Source organism: Lutra lutra, chromosome 5, assembly GCF_902655055.1.
Source record: "Lutra lutra chromosome 5, mLutLut1.2, whole genome shotgun sequence".
NCBI lineage: Eukaryota > Metazoa > Chordata > Mammalia > Carnivora > Mustelidae > Lutra > Lutra lutra.
This window is the reverse complement of record NC_062282.1, coordinates 101,201,705-101,217,025: the sequence shown is the minus strand read 5'-3', so window position 1 is coordinate 101,217,025 and position 15,321 is coordinate 101,201,705. Positions and strand designations below refer to the sequence as shown.

The 15,321-nt window shown below is 40.6% G+C and overlaps 1 protein-coding gene across 6 annotated transcripts in view; it reads right to left on the bottom strand.

The window, feature by feature from the left end:
- Positions 1–15,321, bottom strand: part of ARHGEF28 (Rho guanine nucleotide exchange factor 28) — a 314,675-nt gene that overhangs the window by 293,555 nt on the left and 5,799 nt on the right. For 3 of the 6 annotated variants that reach the window (XR_007127439.1, XM_047729921.1, XM_047729911.1), the window contains exon 2: positions 8,960–9,076. The exons of 1 other annotated variant lie outside the window; for it this stretch is intronic. Coding sequence is in view for 3 of the 5 variants with exons in the window: in XM_047729921.1 (XP_047585877.1) it covers positions 8,960–9,076 (117 nt within the window). In the remaining 2 variants the exon portion in view is untranslated. Of the gene's footprint in view, positions 1–925; positions 1,044–3,401; positions 3,427–8,959; positions 9,077–15,321 lie in introns of those variants that run through there. 2 more of the 6 variants (XM_047729917.1, XM_047729913.1) reach the window with 2 other exon arrangements.

Below are 15,321 nucleotides of genomic sequence, written 5' to 3'. Positions count from 1 at the left end.
TGGGGGTTCCTCAAAAATGTTAAAAAAGAACTACCCTACAATCCAGTAATTGCATTACTGGGTATTTACCCAAGTAATACCAAAACACTCATTAAAAAAAAAAAAAAAAGATGTATGCACCCCTACGTTTATGGCAGCATTATTTACAATAGCCAAATCATGGTATCATCCAATATGTCCATAGATAAATGAATAGATATAGAAGATGTGTGTGTACACACACACACACACGCAAATATTATTCAACCACAAAAAAGAATAAAATCTTTCTATTTGCAACAACATGGATGATCTAAAGAGTATAATGCTAAGAAAATAAGCCAGTCAGAGAAATAAATACTCTATGATTTCACTCATGTGGAAGTGAACAAACAAAACAAATGAACAAAGTAAAAAAACAAACAAAGAAACAAAAACAAAAGAGAAACAAACCAAAAAACAGACTCTTAACTATTGAGAATAAATGGATGGTTACTAGAAGGGAGGTAGGTGATGGGAATTAAGAGTACACTTACCATGATGAGCACAGAGCAATGTATAGAATTGTTGAATCACTATATTATACACCTGATACTAATACAACACTGTACATTAACGATACTGAAATTGAAATAAAAAACAAAAAATAGAAAATGAAAGTCTACTTTAACCTCTCCATAAATAGGTAATACTTCTTGTATATCTGATATTAGACTGGGTCTGCCAATATTTATCTTTTTTTTTTTTTAAGATTTTGTTTATTTATTTATTTGACAGACAGAGATCACAAGTAGGCAGAGAGGCAGGCAGAGAGAGAGGAGGAAGCAGGCTCCCCGCTGAGCAGAGAGCCAGATGCGGGGCTCGATCCCAGGACCCTGGGATCACGACCCGAGCCAAAGGCAGAGGCTTTAACCCACTGAGCCACCCAGGCGCCCCCAATACTTACCTTTTAACTCTTTTAAAATGATCTCTTCACCAGCTAAAACCATCCTGGCCGGACATTTCCAAAACAGCTACTCCTCCTCACTTCCCTGTAGGAAGCCTTAAATTCATTACCAACAAAAGCACACTTGATATTCCCAACAAGGACAAGGAATGGTCAAAAGGCATCAGTGGGAAAAAAAATCAACCACATATTTGGTATTCTGTGGAAACAGGTTTACAAGAAGAAAAACAGGCACCTGGCAGGAAAAATTTTTAAGGAAATTATTGAGACATGATACACTTCCTGTCAAAACAACACATGAGGTGGTGATTCATTCCATCAGTATCTTCTAAATGCTGTGCAACTTCAAATGCTCCATAGTTTTAATGACACTTAGTTGTGGCACAGAAGGATTTTCAGTTTTGATTACTAAGCTGTTCAAATGTTCCTGTGCCCAAAAGTAAAAACCAGCATGTGCTCACCATATGCACAAGAGTACTCTTCAGTGTCACTAAGGCAAGGTAAGGTAGTATCATTTACCTCCCCTAGATTAATTTTGGCTAAGGCTGTGTCTGGCATTGACAGATTTCAGAATTGTGCAGTGCTTAGCCCTAGACTGGAAAGCTGTTTCCTTTTTTTTTTTTTTTTAAGATTTTATTTATTTATCTGACAGAGAGAAATCACAAGTAGGCAGAGAGGCAGGCAGAGAGAGAGGAGGAAGCAGGCTCCCCGCTGAGCAGAGAGCCCGACTCGGGGCTCGATCCCAGGACCCTGAGATCATGACCTGAGCCAAAGGCAGCGGCTTAACCCACTGAGCCACCCAGGCGCCCCTGGAAAGCTGTTTCCTAATAAAACTTTAGAATCAGTTTGCTCTTGCTACATGAACACAACACAATGAAATTTCCAGAATTCTTTAAAATCACTTCAATTTTCAAGTGTCTGTAATTGGAATGTATACAAAGCTAGGTTTTACTATGTAAATTCAACATGTAAACTTATTACAAGCATATTGCCAAAACACAGAACATGGAAGTGTTTTCTGACTAACTTCAAGTTTCTAACTTATTTAACCATGAAGGGATAAGTATTTACAATATAAGCCCAAATTGGAAAGGGTGTTTTTTAAAGTAGCACAATGATATTTGTTTAATGCATAAATTTTACAGTTCAAGAGTTTGCAACTAAATTCTGCCATCTGACAGTTTACAAATAAAATTGGGAGTTCCTACATACAGATTTTCAATAAAATGCTTATTTCTTCAATTTGCTAATTTTCAGTATCACCAAAGCAGATACATATTCACAATATAGATCTAGAACAATGGAACAGCAGGAAACACTGGACATTACTTTGGTCCCCATCATACTAGGTATGGGTCCCAGAAAAATGGCTTCACTTAGACTGCTGAGAATGCCCTGCCCACACTACCTCACACCACAGCATATTTATTTGCATTAATGCTGCTAAAAGGGCTGCACCATGAGTTCCACAAATGCTCCTTCCAAGCCTCTTACCCTAAGCTTCCAACACCCAATATGTGCCTGCCTTGTAGTAATGAATAGTTACTCAGTACTAAACTCAGCTCAGTGAAGGCTCAAAACTCAAGCATAACTCTCCAACACTACTGAGTGCCAACACTTTGAAAAGAACTCCTGAAGATTTAGAGCCCCTATATTCACCAAGGAAGAACCCCAACAGAATCATGTCCAATTTCCAAAACACCAACAAGTTATCTTTACCATGAGGTTCACTGAAAATGAGAAGGAATGTCATGCCTTAAAAACTTTACCATTCTTAAGAGGATATGTTTGTTTTCTCTGGTATTACTAGTCAGGAAGTACATACAATAGTAGAGATTTTAGAAGTTTGCCAAACCTTTTGAGGGAAACAGTGAAATCAAAAGAAGTTTTAAGAGAACAAGTAGGGAAGGTAGGAGGAAGGAAGAGTGGGGAAGAGAGGAGAAAAAGGAGAGGGAAGGAAAGAGAAAGAACTATTATAAACTTTATTTTTGCTAAAAACTGGTATTATCAAAAAAGCCATGCAGGACATATTCTACACCAGTCTAGATGAACTGATATAGAGAGACATTAAGTTCCATCTAAGGTCAAATTAATATCCATTTTCAGTCATCTTAGAATTCAACTAAAAATAATTGCTGGATTATTACTGGCTGATTAAATACTTCCTGAGCAGTGAGGTATAAACAACAATACAGGAAATCTCAGGGTATGAGCAAGTATTTCTCCCTGTAATAGACAGAACACGTGAGCAGCATCACCAAACCCAACTTCCTGAGCCATGTAGATGTTGCCAACTAAGTGCTATGAAGTGCTCTGGGACCCAAGCATGATGATAGTGACTGAAGGGATGCTTAAGACATCTTCAATGCCACGGAAATAAAGTCTAGGAATGGGATACACCATGGAGAAGGGCTTGACTCAAACTCTTGGGTTTCGAATGAGGTCACCAGCAACCCAAAAAGGCCACACGACCTACCTGGTATGTCAGTGGCAGGGATAAGATTTCAACCCAAATTCCGCTTCTGGTCTGGCTTTTGTTACACTCAGATTAAGTCCTTGTAAGAACTTTCTTCTTCCCCAGAGTCTACTACCAGAGTTAAAATGAATGGCACACACCACCAGCAGTCATGTTGGACTCCCACTAAAAAACATGTTCAATTCATTTAAATCTCAACATTTTGTCTACTTCTAATTTTTGCTGCTATCAATAAAGAAAAAAACAGCCCATGAAGATAAATTTTCCTTCTATCAATGTGAAAAGGCAAAATGCTTGTTATTTTAATACAAAAGGGACACACCCTGATTTCCCAACCATAATCCATCAGGAACTAGAGAATGATAGAGAGATTCAAATATACAAGACAGGCACAGGTCATTCTCTTTTTCAAAATGGTATATTCTGCAATTTTAATTATGCTTGGCATTCTTCAAGATGTGATTTTTCTTCAACTGTTCATGATAAAGTTGGATTTTCCCTACTAAAAATTCCTGTTTTTGTAAGACAAGCCAAGTAAAAAGCTATTTTGAGATTTTCTGTAGATAAGAAAGCATAGATTATTCATTTTTATTGAAAAACAACCTAATTTATGTGTGAAATAGATTATTTGCATCTTCTTATGTAAAATTTTAAAATTTTGTAAAGTTAAAAAATAAGACATGAGAACTTCATCTCATAATAAACTATTTCAGTCCAAGTTGCTGAAAGAATAATTAAAATTCCTATGGCTAAGACTTTAAAGATTTTTAATACTTTGATATTCAAGGAGGACACTATCAATAGTTCTGGCAATCAAATGAAAGAAACAATACAAGTTTTACTGAACAACTCGGTGTGACAAGAAAAACATACAATTACTTCTATTTCCCCTTAATAACCCATCAGTTAGAAGCCTATTAAAACATTGGGAACAGGTTGTGTGCGTTGTCTCCTGCCTCCAAAAATGAGGAGCGGTCAGCAGGAAACTTGCTAAGTTGCCAGGGGCTGTGGGAACCAGTATAAAAAGCACGTTGAGAAATCCATCCCTGAGAACTTCTGACCAACTGCAAACCTGGCAAGTACATGAAAGCCTACATTGAAAAGTTAGATGAGCTGATTCTTATAAAAGTGGGTTTTTTCCTGAATTAAAGGGAGATAGATTATACTTTCTATACAATGATTCATCTGGGCCTAACTTCCCTCACCATTTCATCCCATTCCAAACTCTACCTCCACCCACCTTTATTAACAGTCAATAAAATCACTGCCTAAAGGAATCACAGTTCATAGATATCATCAGCTGGAAAAGATTGGTTCCATCCCATTTGGAAAAGATATGCACTCTATGGATGTACGTATAGATCTTCACATTCTAGGGGTTCAAGACAAAAGGCAGGCTTCCTGTTCGGCAGGCTTCTATGGTTTTCCACACATACAAAGCTAAGAATGGCTTTTTTTTTTTTTTTTAAGATTTTATTTATTTAGGGACGCCTGGGTGGCTCAGTTGGTTAAGCAGCTGCCTTCGGCTCGGGTCATGATCCCAGCGTCCTGGGATCGAGTCCCACATCGGGCTCCTTGCTCAGCGGGGAGCCTGCTTCTCCCTCTGCCTCTGCCTGCCACTCTGTCTGCCTGTGCTCGCTCTCTCCCTCTCTCTCTCTGACAAATAAATAAATAAAATCTTTAAAAAAAAAAAATAAAAAATAAATAAATAAAAAAAAAGATTTTATTTATTTATTTGACAGAGATCACAAGTAAGGCAGAGAGGCAGGCAGAGAGAGAGGGGGAAGCAGGCTCCCTGCTGAGCAGAGAGCCCCATGTGGGGCTTGATCCCAGGACCCTGGGATCATGACCTGAGCCGAAGGCAAAGGCTTAACCCACTGAGCCACCCAGGCGCCCCAAGAATGGCTTTTTTTTTTTTAAGATTTTATTTATTTATTTGTCAGAGAGAGAGAGGGAGAGAGAGCGAGCACAGGCAGACAGAATGGCAGGCAGAGGCAGAGGGAGAAGCAGGCTCCCTGACGAGCAAGGAGACCGATGCGGGACTCGATCCCAGGACGCTGGGATCATGACCTGAGCTGAAGGCAGCTGCTCAACCAACTGAGCCACCCAGGAGTCCCAAGAATGGCTTTTTTTAATCCTCTTCCCTGCCTCTTTTCCTCAAATAATTAGAGTGTCATGCTGTCAAGAGTTATGTCAGACAAACCAAATCCCCAAATAACCTAAGTTGGGGGGTGGGGGCAAAAGTCCAGGATTTTTTAAAAATTGGGATTTTTCTTTCTTTCTTTTTCTTTTTTTTTTTTTTTGGAAACACTTCTTTTTTTTTTTTTCTTCAATATTTTATTTATTTATTTGACAGAGAGAGATCACAAGTAGGCAGAGAGACAGGCAAAGAGAGGAGAGAAGCAGGTCCCTGCTGAGCAGAGAGTCCATCGCGGGGATGCAGGGCTTGATCCCAGGACTCCTCCCAGGACTCCAAGATCACAATCTGAGCCAAAGGCAGAGGCTTAACCTGCTCAGCCACCCAGGTGTCCCTGGAAACACTTCTATCTTAATGAAAGATGTTAGTTGAAAGAAGGTTTATACACAGTGTAGTTTCAAAAAGTTAAGCATGGGGGCACCTGGGTGGCTCAGTGGGTTAAGCCGCTGCCTTCAGCTCAGGTCATGATCTCAGGGTCCTGGGATCGAGTCCCACATTGGGCTCTCTGCTCGGCAGGGAGCCTGCTTCCCTCTCTCTCTCTGCCTGCCTCTCTGTCTACTGTGATCTCTCTCTGTCAAATAAATAAATAAAATCTTTAAAAAAAAAAAAAGTTAAGCACGCACCTCTTTCCACAGGCTTCTACACATAACTATACTGACACTATATCTTCAAGACAGACACTGCTATCTTCAAGTTGGTCAAGTTGGTATAGCAGTGTCAATGTACGTTTAAACAGTGGAGGAAGGGATACATAGGTCTGCTTAGGACTGGTGTGAAATGAATGACAAAAAGAACTCTTCTCTGTTTAAAACTCATCTCCTCTTTGAAGGAAATGATTTCCAGTTGGAAAGGGGAGAAAGAATATCTCTACGTGGAAAGCCCTTCATAAGAAAGATCAAGCTGCTCTAAGTTCCAGGCTTCTGGACGTGCAAAGAATCCTATGCAGTCTCCTAACCATAATCCATCAGGAACTGTCAAAAAGGACAGGTTTCACACAGAAGACAGGCACAAGTCATTCCAATTTTCAAAAGGGCAGATTCTACAAGCTATGGATTCAAGGAATTTCATTTTGATCCTAAACAAGGTCCTAGAGCAGACTACTAGAGGGCTGAGGGCCCCAAGGAAGAGACAGTGGCAACTCTCTCAAGAGGAAGTCACTTGAGAATATAACCTCATTCCATAATGTAATTACTAAACTGCTTACTTCATATACTAGAGATACAGGTTTGTTGGGTATTGTATAGATCCTTACGAAAAGACAAAAGATTAAAAATCTGATACTAGTACAAGAGTAATTAGTTGAACTCTACCTGAAATTGGCAACCATCAATCAGAAATGTGTACAGATGCACCAAATTACCTTGTCTTCAGAACTAGGACCTTAGCCTACATAAGAGTGTTGTTTTTTTTCATTAAAGCATTAAAGAAACGCCTATCAGACCTGTGCAAAACTTGAAACTAAAAGGAGAAGTGAATAAGTTTAACAATCTTAAAATACTTGGAAAAGTTACAGCAAAAGGCTAAAGGCAGGAAGATAAATCTGAGAAACTCAGTTCCAGTCCTCGGACTAAGAAACCCACTGTAAAAGTCTGTAAAAGAAGAGATAGGGCTCAGTGCAGCATGTGTTTAAAAAAATTTAAAAAAAATCAAACTTGGTCATTTTTGAGATGACTGACCATCAAGAGTCATTAACACTACTTAGAAGGACCATAATTCAAATGCCTTCACTTGAGTAATTATTCTATTCCCGGTTCTGTGCTACGTACTTCCCACAGACTATCTTATGGAATCCTTCTAACAATGCTATGAGAAAAAGAACTAAAAAGGTCGGCTAAAGGTTAGGTGATTTATCCAGGACAAGGTAGGAAGTAGCAGAACCCTGAGACTCCTCAAGTTCATTTGCAGGTATCACGATAACCCTGAGGCTCTACTGCTTTCCTAGAAGGTAGAAGGTTGTGGGGGGGGGCTATTGAACAAGAGTTCAAATGGTTCTACCATGCTCTGTGCTGTCCCACACGTTCTGAAAGGACTACACTTTAAGAATACAGCAAATTAGAATATGTTCGGTATCCAGGGGTGTTGAGAGGATGCAAAATCCCGTCACTTAACAAAAGATGAAAAGGTTTTCTTTTCCAAATTAAAAGACTTAGGGGCGCCTGGGTGGCTCAGTGGGTTGAGTCTCTGCCTTCGGCTCAGGTCAGGATCCCAGGGTCCTGGGATTGAGCCCCTCATCGGGCTCTCTGCTCAGCAGGGAGCCTGCTTCCCCCTCTCTCTCTGCCTGCCTCTCTGCCTTACTTGTGATCTCTGTCAAATAAATAAATAAAATCTTAAAAAAAGAAAAAGAAGAAGAAGACTTAAAGGCAGGATATGTAAGGTTTTTTAAATATAAGGGGCTAAATGGGCGCCCGAGTGGCTCAGTCAGTTAAGCGTCTGCCTTAGGCTCAGGTCATTATCCCAGGGTTCTGGAATCAAGTCCCACATCAGGCTCCTTGTTCAGCAGGGAGCCTGCTTTTCCCTCTGCCTGTCCCTCTCCCTGCTTGTGTGCTCTCTCTCTCTGACAAATAAATAAATACTCTTTAAAAAGCAATCATCAATCTAAGGGGCTCTCATGAAAGTAAGTTGTTCAGAATGGCCTCTCATCAGCAAACTATGATAAAAACAATTCTCCTCCTTATTAAGTGTAACAGCTTAACCTTTCCAAAGATACACCTGTGCGGGGGGTGGGGGGTGTGAGGCATGATATCAGCAGAATAGAGAACTAAGAGGTCAGTGGAAACATCCATCCCCCCAACAATGAAACAACAAACAACTACAAACCAATAAAAATAGCTCTAGCAAAATTCTGCACTACAATGAAAAGCAACAGAAATATTATGGAGATAGGGGGGCCTTTGTAGCTCAGTCAGTTAAGCGTCTGCCTTCGGCTCAGGGTCTCAGGGTCCTGGGATCAAGCCCTGCATAGGGCTCCCGGCTGGTGGGGAATCTGCTTCTTCCTCTCCCTCTGTTCCTCCCCCCAGCTTGTGCTCTCTCTCTCTCTTGCTCTCAAATAAAAATCATTAAAAATACACACATACATACATACACACTATGAAGCTAAAAAAAAAAAAAAAAAAAATGGAGGGGCGCCTGGATGGCTCAGTGGGTTGAAGCCTCTGCCTTCAGCTCAGGTCATGATCCCAGGGTCCTGGGATCGAGCCCCACATCGGGGTCTCTGCTCAGCAGGGAGCCTGCTTCCTTCTCTCTCTGACTGCCTCTCTGCCTACTTGTAATCTCTGTCTGTCAAATAAATAAATAAATTAAATCTTTAAAAAAAAAAAAAATGGAGGCTGGTCACATAGCAGGAACACAGGAAACACCCTACCTGAGTCATTCCACTCTGCCAGTTCACAGTAGCTTGGTACCAAAAACAATCCCCCCAAAGAGATTTCACCACGCAGGGTAAAGGTCAGAAGAACCCCAGAAAGTTTCATTAATTCACCAAGAGGGACACAGGAGAGGAAGGGAAAAAAAGGATCTACGAAATAATCACAAAGAAATTAAGTGAAAGTCAATAATAAGTCTGTATCTAGAAATAAGGACATTAGGGGCGCCTGGGTGGCTCAGTGGGTTAAGCCACTGCCTTCGGCTCAGGTCATGATCTCGGAGTCCTGGGATCGAGCCCCGCATCGGGCTCTCTGCTCAGCAGGGAGCCTGCTTCCTCCTCTCTCTCTGCCTGCCTCTCTGCCTGCTTGTGATCTCTCTGTCAAATAAAGAAATAAAATCTTTAAAAAAAAAAAGAAAGAAATAAGGACATTACATCATGCTAAATGAAAATGGTTTTAACTAATAGACAAAGAGAAGCTGATGGACCCTCCCCCCCCAAAAAAAAACAAAACCCAACTGTAGCTGCCTGAAAGATTCACTAACCTTTAAGAACACTCATAGGCTAAGAGGGCAAGGATAGAAAAATATTCCACACAAATGGAAATTAGAAGAGAACATGGATCACTACACTTAATACACAAAGTTTAAGCCAAAAGTTATAACGAGAGGCAAATAAGGTCATTATACAATGAGAGAGGTCAATTCATCAAGACGATGTAACTATTATACGTGTACCTACTTTAGAAAACCTAATATTTTTATTTTTAATTTTTAAAATATTTTATTTATTTGACAGAGAGACAGAGAGAGAGCATGAGAAGGCAGAAGGTCAGAGAGAGAAGCAGACTCCCCGCTGAGCAGGGAACCTGATGAGGGACTCAATCTGGGACTCCGAGACCATGACCCAAGCTGAAGGCAGTCGCTTAACCAACTGAGCCACCCAGGCACAAACCTAAATATTAAAAACCTAAATATTAAATTAACAGATCTGAAGGCAGAAATAGACAGCAAAGTGGTAACACCAGGTACTTCAATAACGCATTTCCAACAATGGATAGATCATCCAGACAGAAAAATCAATAAGGAAAGAGTGAACCTGAAGTACACTGCAGGTCAATGGACCTACATATACAAACATTCCATTCAACAGCAGAATAGAACATTTATTTTTTTTTTTAAAGATTTTATTTATTTATTTGACAGAGAGAAATCACAAGTAGGCAGAGAGGCAGGCAGAGAGAGAGGAGGAAGCAGGCTCCCTGCTGAGCAGAAAGCCCGATGTGGGGCTCGAACCCAGGACCTGGGATCGTGACCTGAGCCGAAGGCAGCGGCTCAACCCACTGAGCCACCCAGGCGCCCCAGAATAGAACATTTAAAAAAAGAAAACTTGTCCTAACAAATATAAAACAGTGAAATATCAAGTATCATTTCCAAACACAGGTACAAACCTAAGTATCAGTTAAAAGGAAGAAAGTTGGAGGTGGGGAGAGAAAAATCACAATAAATATAAATTATAACATACTTCTGAACAACCGGTAGGTCAAAGAAATGACAAGGGAAATAACATATTTTGGAGAAACATTATTAATAGACCATATTAAAACTTATGGGATGAAGAAAAACCTTTTTTTTTTTAGATTTTTTTATTTGTTTATTTAAGAAAGCATGGGGGGGTGGACCAGAGAGGGAGAAACAGACTCCCCACTGAGCAGGGAGCCTGATGTGGGGCTCTATCCCAGGACCCCAGGACCATGACCTGACCTGAAAGCAGATGCTTAATGGACTGAGCCACCCAGGTGCCCCAGCAAACCACTTCTAAGAATTTCTAAGAAAAGCACTATTTCGGACCACCTGGGTGGCTCAGTGGGTTAAAGCCTCTGCCTTCGGCTCAGTTGATGTTCCCAGGGTCCTAGGATCAAGTCCTACATCAGGCTCTCTGCTCAGCAGGGAGCCTGCTTCCTCCTCTCTCTCTCTCTCTCTCTGCCTTCTTGCGATTGATCTCTGTTAAATAAATAAATAAAATCTTTTTAAAAAAAAAGCACTATTCCTATAAATAGTGATAAACACATTAAAAACATAAATAACTATGATACATTAATAGAAGAAAACCTGTCTCAAAAGATTCAAAGAAAGCCTTTGATAAAATTCAGCAAACTTTCATAAAAACTCTCAACAACCGATACAGAAGGAACATACACCTCAACATAATAAAAGCAATATATATAACAAACCCACAGCTAACACCATACTCAACAGTAAAATGTCGAAAACTTTCCCCTTCAAAATCAAGAACAAACCAAGGGTGCCCATGATTTTTCACTCCTGTCTAACGTAAGTACTGAAAATCCTTCTATAGTAGTTAGGCAAGAGGAAAAAAAAGCACTCAAATAAAAAGGATGAAGTAAAATAGTAAATGTCACAATCTTGTTATAGAAAATCCTAAAGGACTATACCAAAAAAACCCACAGAAAACAATAAACAAAAAACAAAATACAAAAGTTGTTTAAGTTCAGTAAATTTGCAGAGTACAAAATACAGCCTGCTGCATTTCTATACACCAAAAACTAACTACCAGAAGAAAAAAAAATCCCATATACAATAGCACCAAAAAAGACATATAGGAATAATCTCAATGAAAAAGTGAAATATCTATATGCCAAAAATTCTAAGACTTTGACAAAAAAATTAAAACAAATATGATGTTCTTGTTCACAGAGCTGAAGAATTAATGTTGTCAATATACTGGTAATGTCCACACTACCCAGAGCCATCTATGGAGTCAACGTAATCCCCCTCAAAATCCCAATAGCATTTCTCAAAAAAATTTTAAAAATTAAAAAAAAAAAAAAAGGGCAAAGCAAAGAAAAAACTATCCTGAAGTTTGTATGAAACCACAAAGACCCTGATAGCCAAAGCAATCTTAGAACCAGAATGCTGGAGGGGTCACACTCTTGAACACTCACTACATTACAGAACTGTAGTCATTCAGGGGCGCCTGTCTGCCTCAGTAGGTAGAGTGTGCAACTCTTGATCTGGGGTTTGTACAATTGAGCCAGAGATCATTTTAAAATAAAATCTTTAAATAAAAAAAGCTAGAGTTGGGACGCCTGGGTGGCTCAGTTGGTTGGACGACTGCCTTCAGCTCAGGTCATGATCCCGGAGTCCGGGATCGAGTCCTGCATCGGGCTCCCAGCTCCATGGGGAGTCTGCTTCTCCCTCTGACCTTCTCGCTCATGCTCTCTCTCACTGTCTCTCTCTCAAATAAATAAATAAAATCTTTAAAAAAAAAAAAAAAAAGCTAGAGTCACTCAAATAGTATAGTATTGGTACAAAAAGACATAGATCCATCGCACAGGGATCCCAGAAAAAAACCCAAGCTTATAAGGTCAGTTTGTTTACAACAAAGGACTCCAGAACATACAATGGGGAAAGGACAGTCTCTTCAATAATCGGTGTTGGCGAAACCGACAAACTACAAAGAAAAACTGGACCACGATCTCAAACCACACACAAAAACTAACTCAAAATGAATTGCAAGATTTGAACATCATCTGAACCCAAAAAGCTCCTACAAGAAAATATAGGGGAAACAGCTCCTTAACTCTCTGATGTCATTTTTTAATGTTTTTTGGTGAGATTTGGTGGGATCCAGTACTGATGACCAAGAAGGAATTCTTGAGATGCCTTTGGTACAAAATGGTACTTTTATTAAAGCACGGGGACAGGACCCGTGGGCAGAAGGAGGTACTGCCAGGGCACCTGGGTGGCTCAGAGGGTTAAGTGTCTGCCTTTAGCTCTGGTCATGAAGCCATGGTCGTAGGATCGAGCCCCGCCGCCTGGGAGCCTCTCCCCAACATCCCACCCCTTGTGCTCTCTTCTCTGTCTTTCAAACAAATAAGAGTTTAAGAAAGAAAGAGGGGCTGCCCACTGCCCCAGGATTAAGTGGAGCAACTGATTATACACTCTGGGATTGAGGGAAAGATAAGGGAAGTTCCAAAGGATTTTCATATGCTAAAGAGGACTCTGAGGATGTGGGAGGCCTTGCTATTGTCAAACTAAGATTGCTTTTCTGTCTAGGAAGGCGTTAACATTAAGACAGTTAGGAGCTTCCTGGAGAAATATTATACTCCACCTGCCTTAAGTATTTGTCAATGGGCTGCAGGTTATATGGACATTTAATTTTATCTGTGTTTCCTTATGCCTTTGTTTCCCCCATCTACATCAGCCTTGGTGAGGATTTTTGGAAAAAAGACACCAAAAGCAAGAGCCACAAAAGCAAAAAAATGGAAATCTGTCAAACCCAAAAGTTTTTGCACAGGAAAAAAAACCCTACAGAATGACAGAACATCCCAGGACACCTGGGTGGCTCAGTCAGTTAAGTGTCTGCCTTCAGCTGATGTCCTGATCCCAGGGTCCTGCAACTGAGCCCCACATTGGGCTCCCTGCTCAGCAGAGAGCCTGCTTCTCCCTCTGCCTGCCTCCTCTCTCTCTCTCTCTCTCAATCTCTGTGACAAATAAATACATAAAATCTTTAAAAAAAAAAAAAAAAAGAGAGAGAGAGATTTTATTTGAGAGATAGCTTGCACAACTGGAGGGAGAGGCAGAGGGAGAGGCAGGCTTCCTGCTGAACAGGGAGTCCAATGTGGGGCTCAGTCCCAGGACCCCAGGATCAGGACATGAGCTGAAGGCAGACGCTTAACCACCTGAGCCATCCAGGCGTCCCCCACATCAATAAAATCTTTTTTTTTTAATGTTCAAAAGATCTGAATAGACATTTTCTGAAGATACACAAATAGCCAATAAGTACATGAAATGGTGCTCAACATCACTTATCAGGGAAAGGCAAGTCAAAACTACAATGAAGGGTACCTGGGTGGCTTAGTCATTAATCATCTGCCCTCAACTTAGATCATGATCTCAGGGCCCTCTGATCGAGACTCACATCAGGCTCCATGTTCAGCGGGAGAGTCTGCTTTTCCCTCTCTTTTGCCCCTCCCCCTGCTCACAGGCTCTCTTTCTCTAACAAATAAAATCTTTAAAAAAAAAAAAAAACAAACACAGGGCGCTTGGGTGGCTCAGTTGTTAAGTGTCTGCCTTTGGCTCAGGTCATGATCCCAGAGTCCTGGGATTGAGCCCCACACTGGGCTCCATGCTTGCGGGGAAGCCTACTTCTCCCTCTCCCACTCCTCCTGCTTGTACACTTGCTCTCTTGAGCGCGCTCTCTCTCTCTCTCTCTCTCTGTTACTGTGTGTCTCTCTGTCAAATAAATAAGCATTTTTTTTAAAAACACACAAACCTAATTTCCTAGTAACAGAGTGGAAGGGTGGTGGTAGTCAGGGGCTGGGGGAAATGAGGAAACTTAAAGATGGAACTCATATTTTATACCTTTTGACCTATAACAGTTAAGTTCTGAGGACCTAATATCCCACATGGTAACTATAGTTAATAGAGTACTGCAGTTAATACAGTATTGCATACTTTCAAGTTACTGAGAGTCAATCTTAAACATTCACACCACATACCCAAAGAACTTAACTGGATGACATAATGATTTACTATCTTGATCTTGATACTCATTCCCCAACATATGTATCAAATCATCACAGTGGACACTCTAAATATATACGTTTATATTTATCAATCAAGTTGAGAGGGGGAAAAGATAAGTCGGGGTATCTTTATGGTATTAGCTCCCCATCACTCCAAGTATTCGAAAGCAGTATTCAAGTGGTCAAATATTCTTAAGTATGCTACACAGGGGGACTGTGCATCTGCTAGAAACTAAAAGAAAACTTTCAGCTTTCTTTCAATCCTAAAGCTCTGACTCTAGTCAAGAACGCATTCATTTTCCCAGACTGAGCATACAATTTCTAACAGTGCCTGTGGAACTGCCCATTTACATCTGAGAAGGACTAGTCATCTAACCTCCTGGGCAACCTTTACCTTTCTTCTCCTGCAAACCAATATCTTCCAATGAAACCCACACCCACTACACAGGAAACACTGCCATTAGCCTTTGCTGTGAATTAGAAAGGACTTGTTGACATGACCACAAAATTATCAACAAACATGTGCATATTCTGATCTAAGCACCCTACGCAGTAGCCTTAGTCAGGGTTCCTGCTTTCAGTGAGCTTACAGTTAAGCTGGAAAATCAAGACTAACACACAGGAACCCATAATGAAAGCGGAGGCAGGTGATCAATGATGAATCAGAGGGACCAGCAATATATTAATGAGTTCAGAAGGGAAAGGTGGTCAAAGGTTTCAGAAGCATGCTTGATCTTGCTTTGAAGATTGCAATAGATTTTAGGTAGAAAGGAAGAGAGACCAAACATGAGGTCACAGAGGTTAGCAAGTA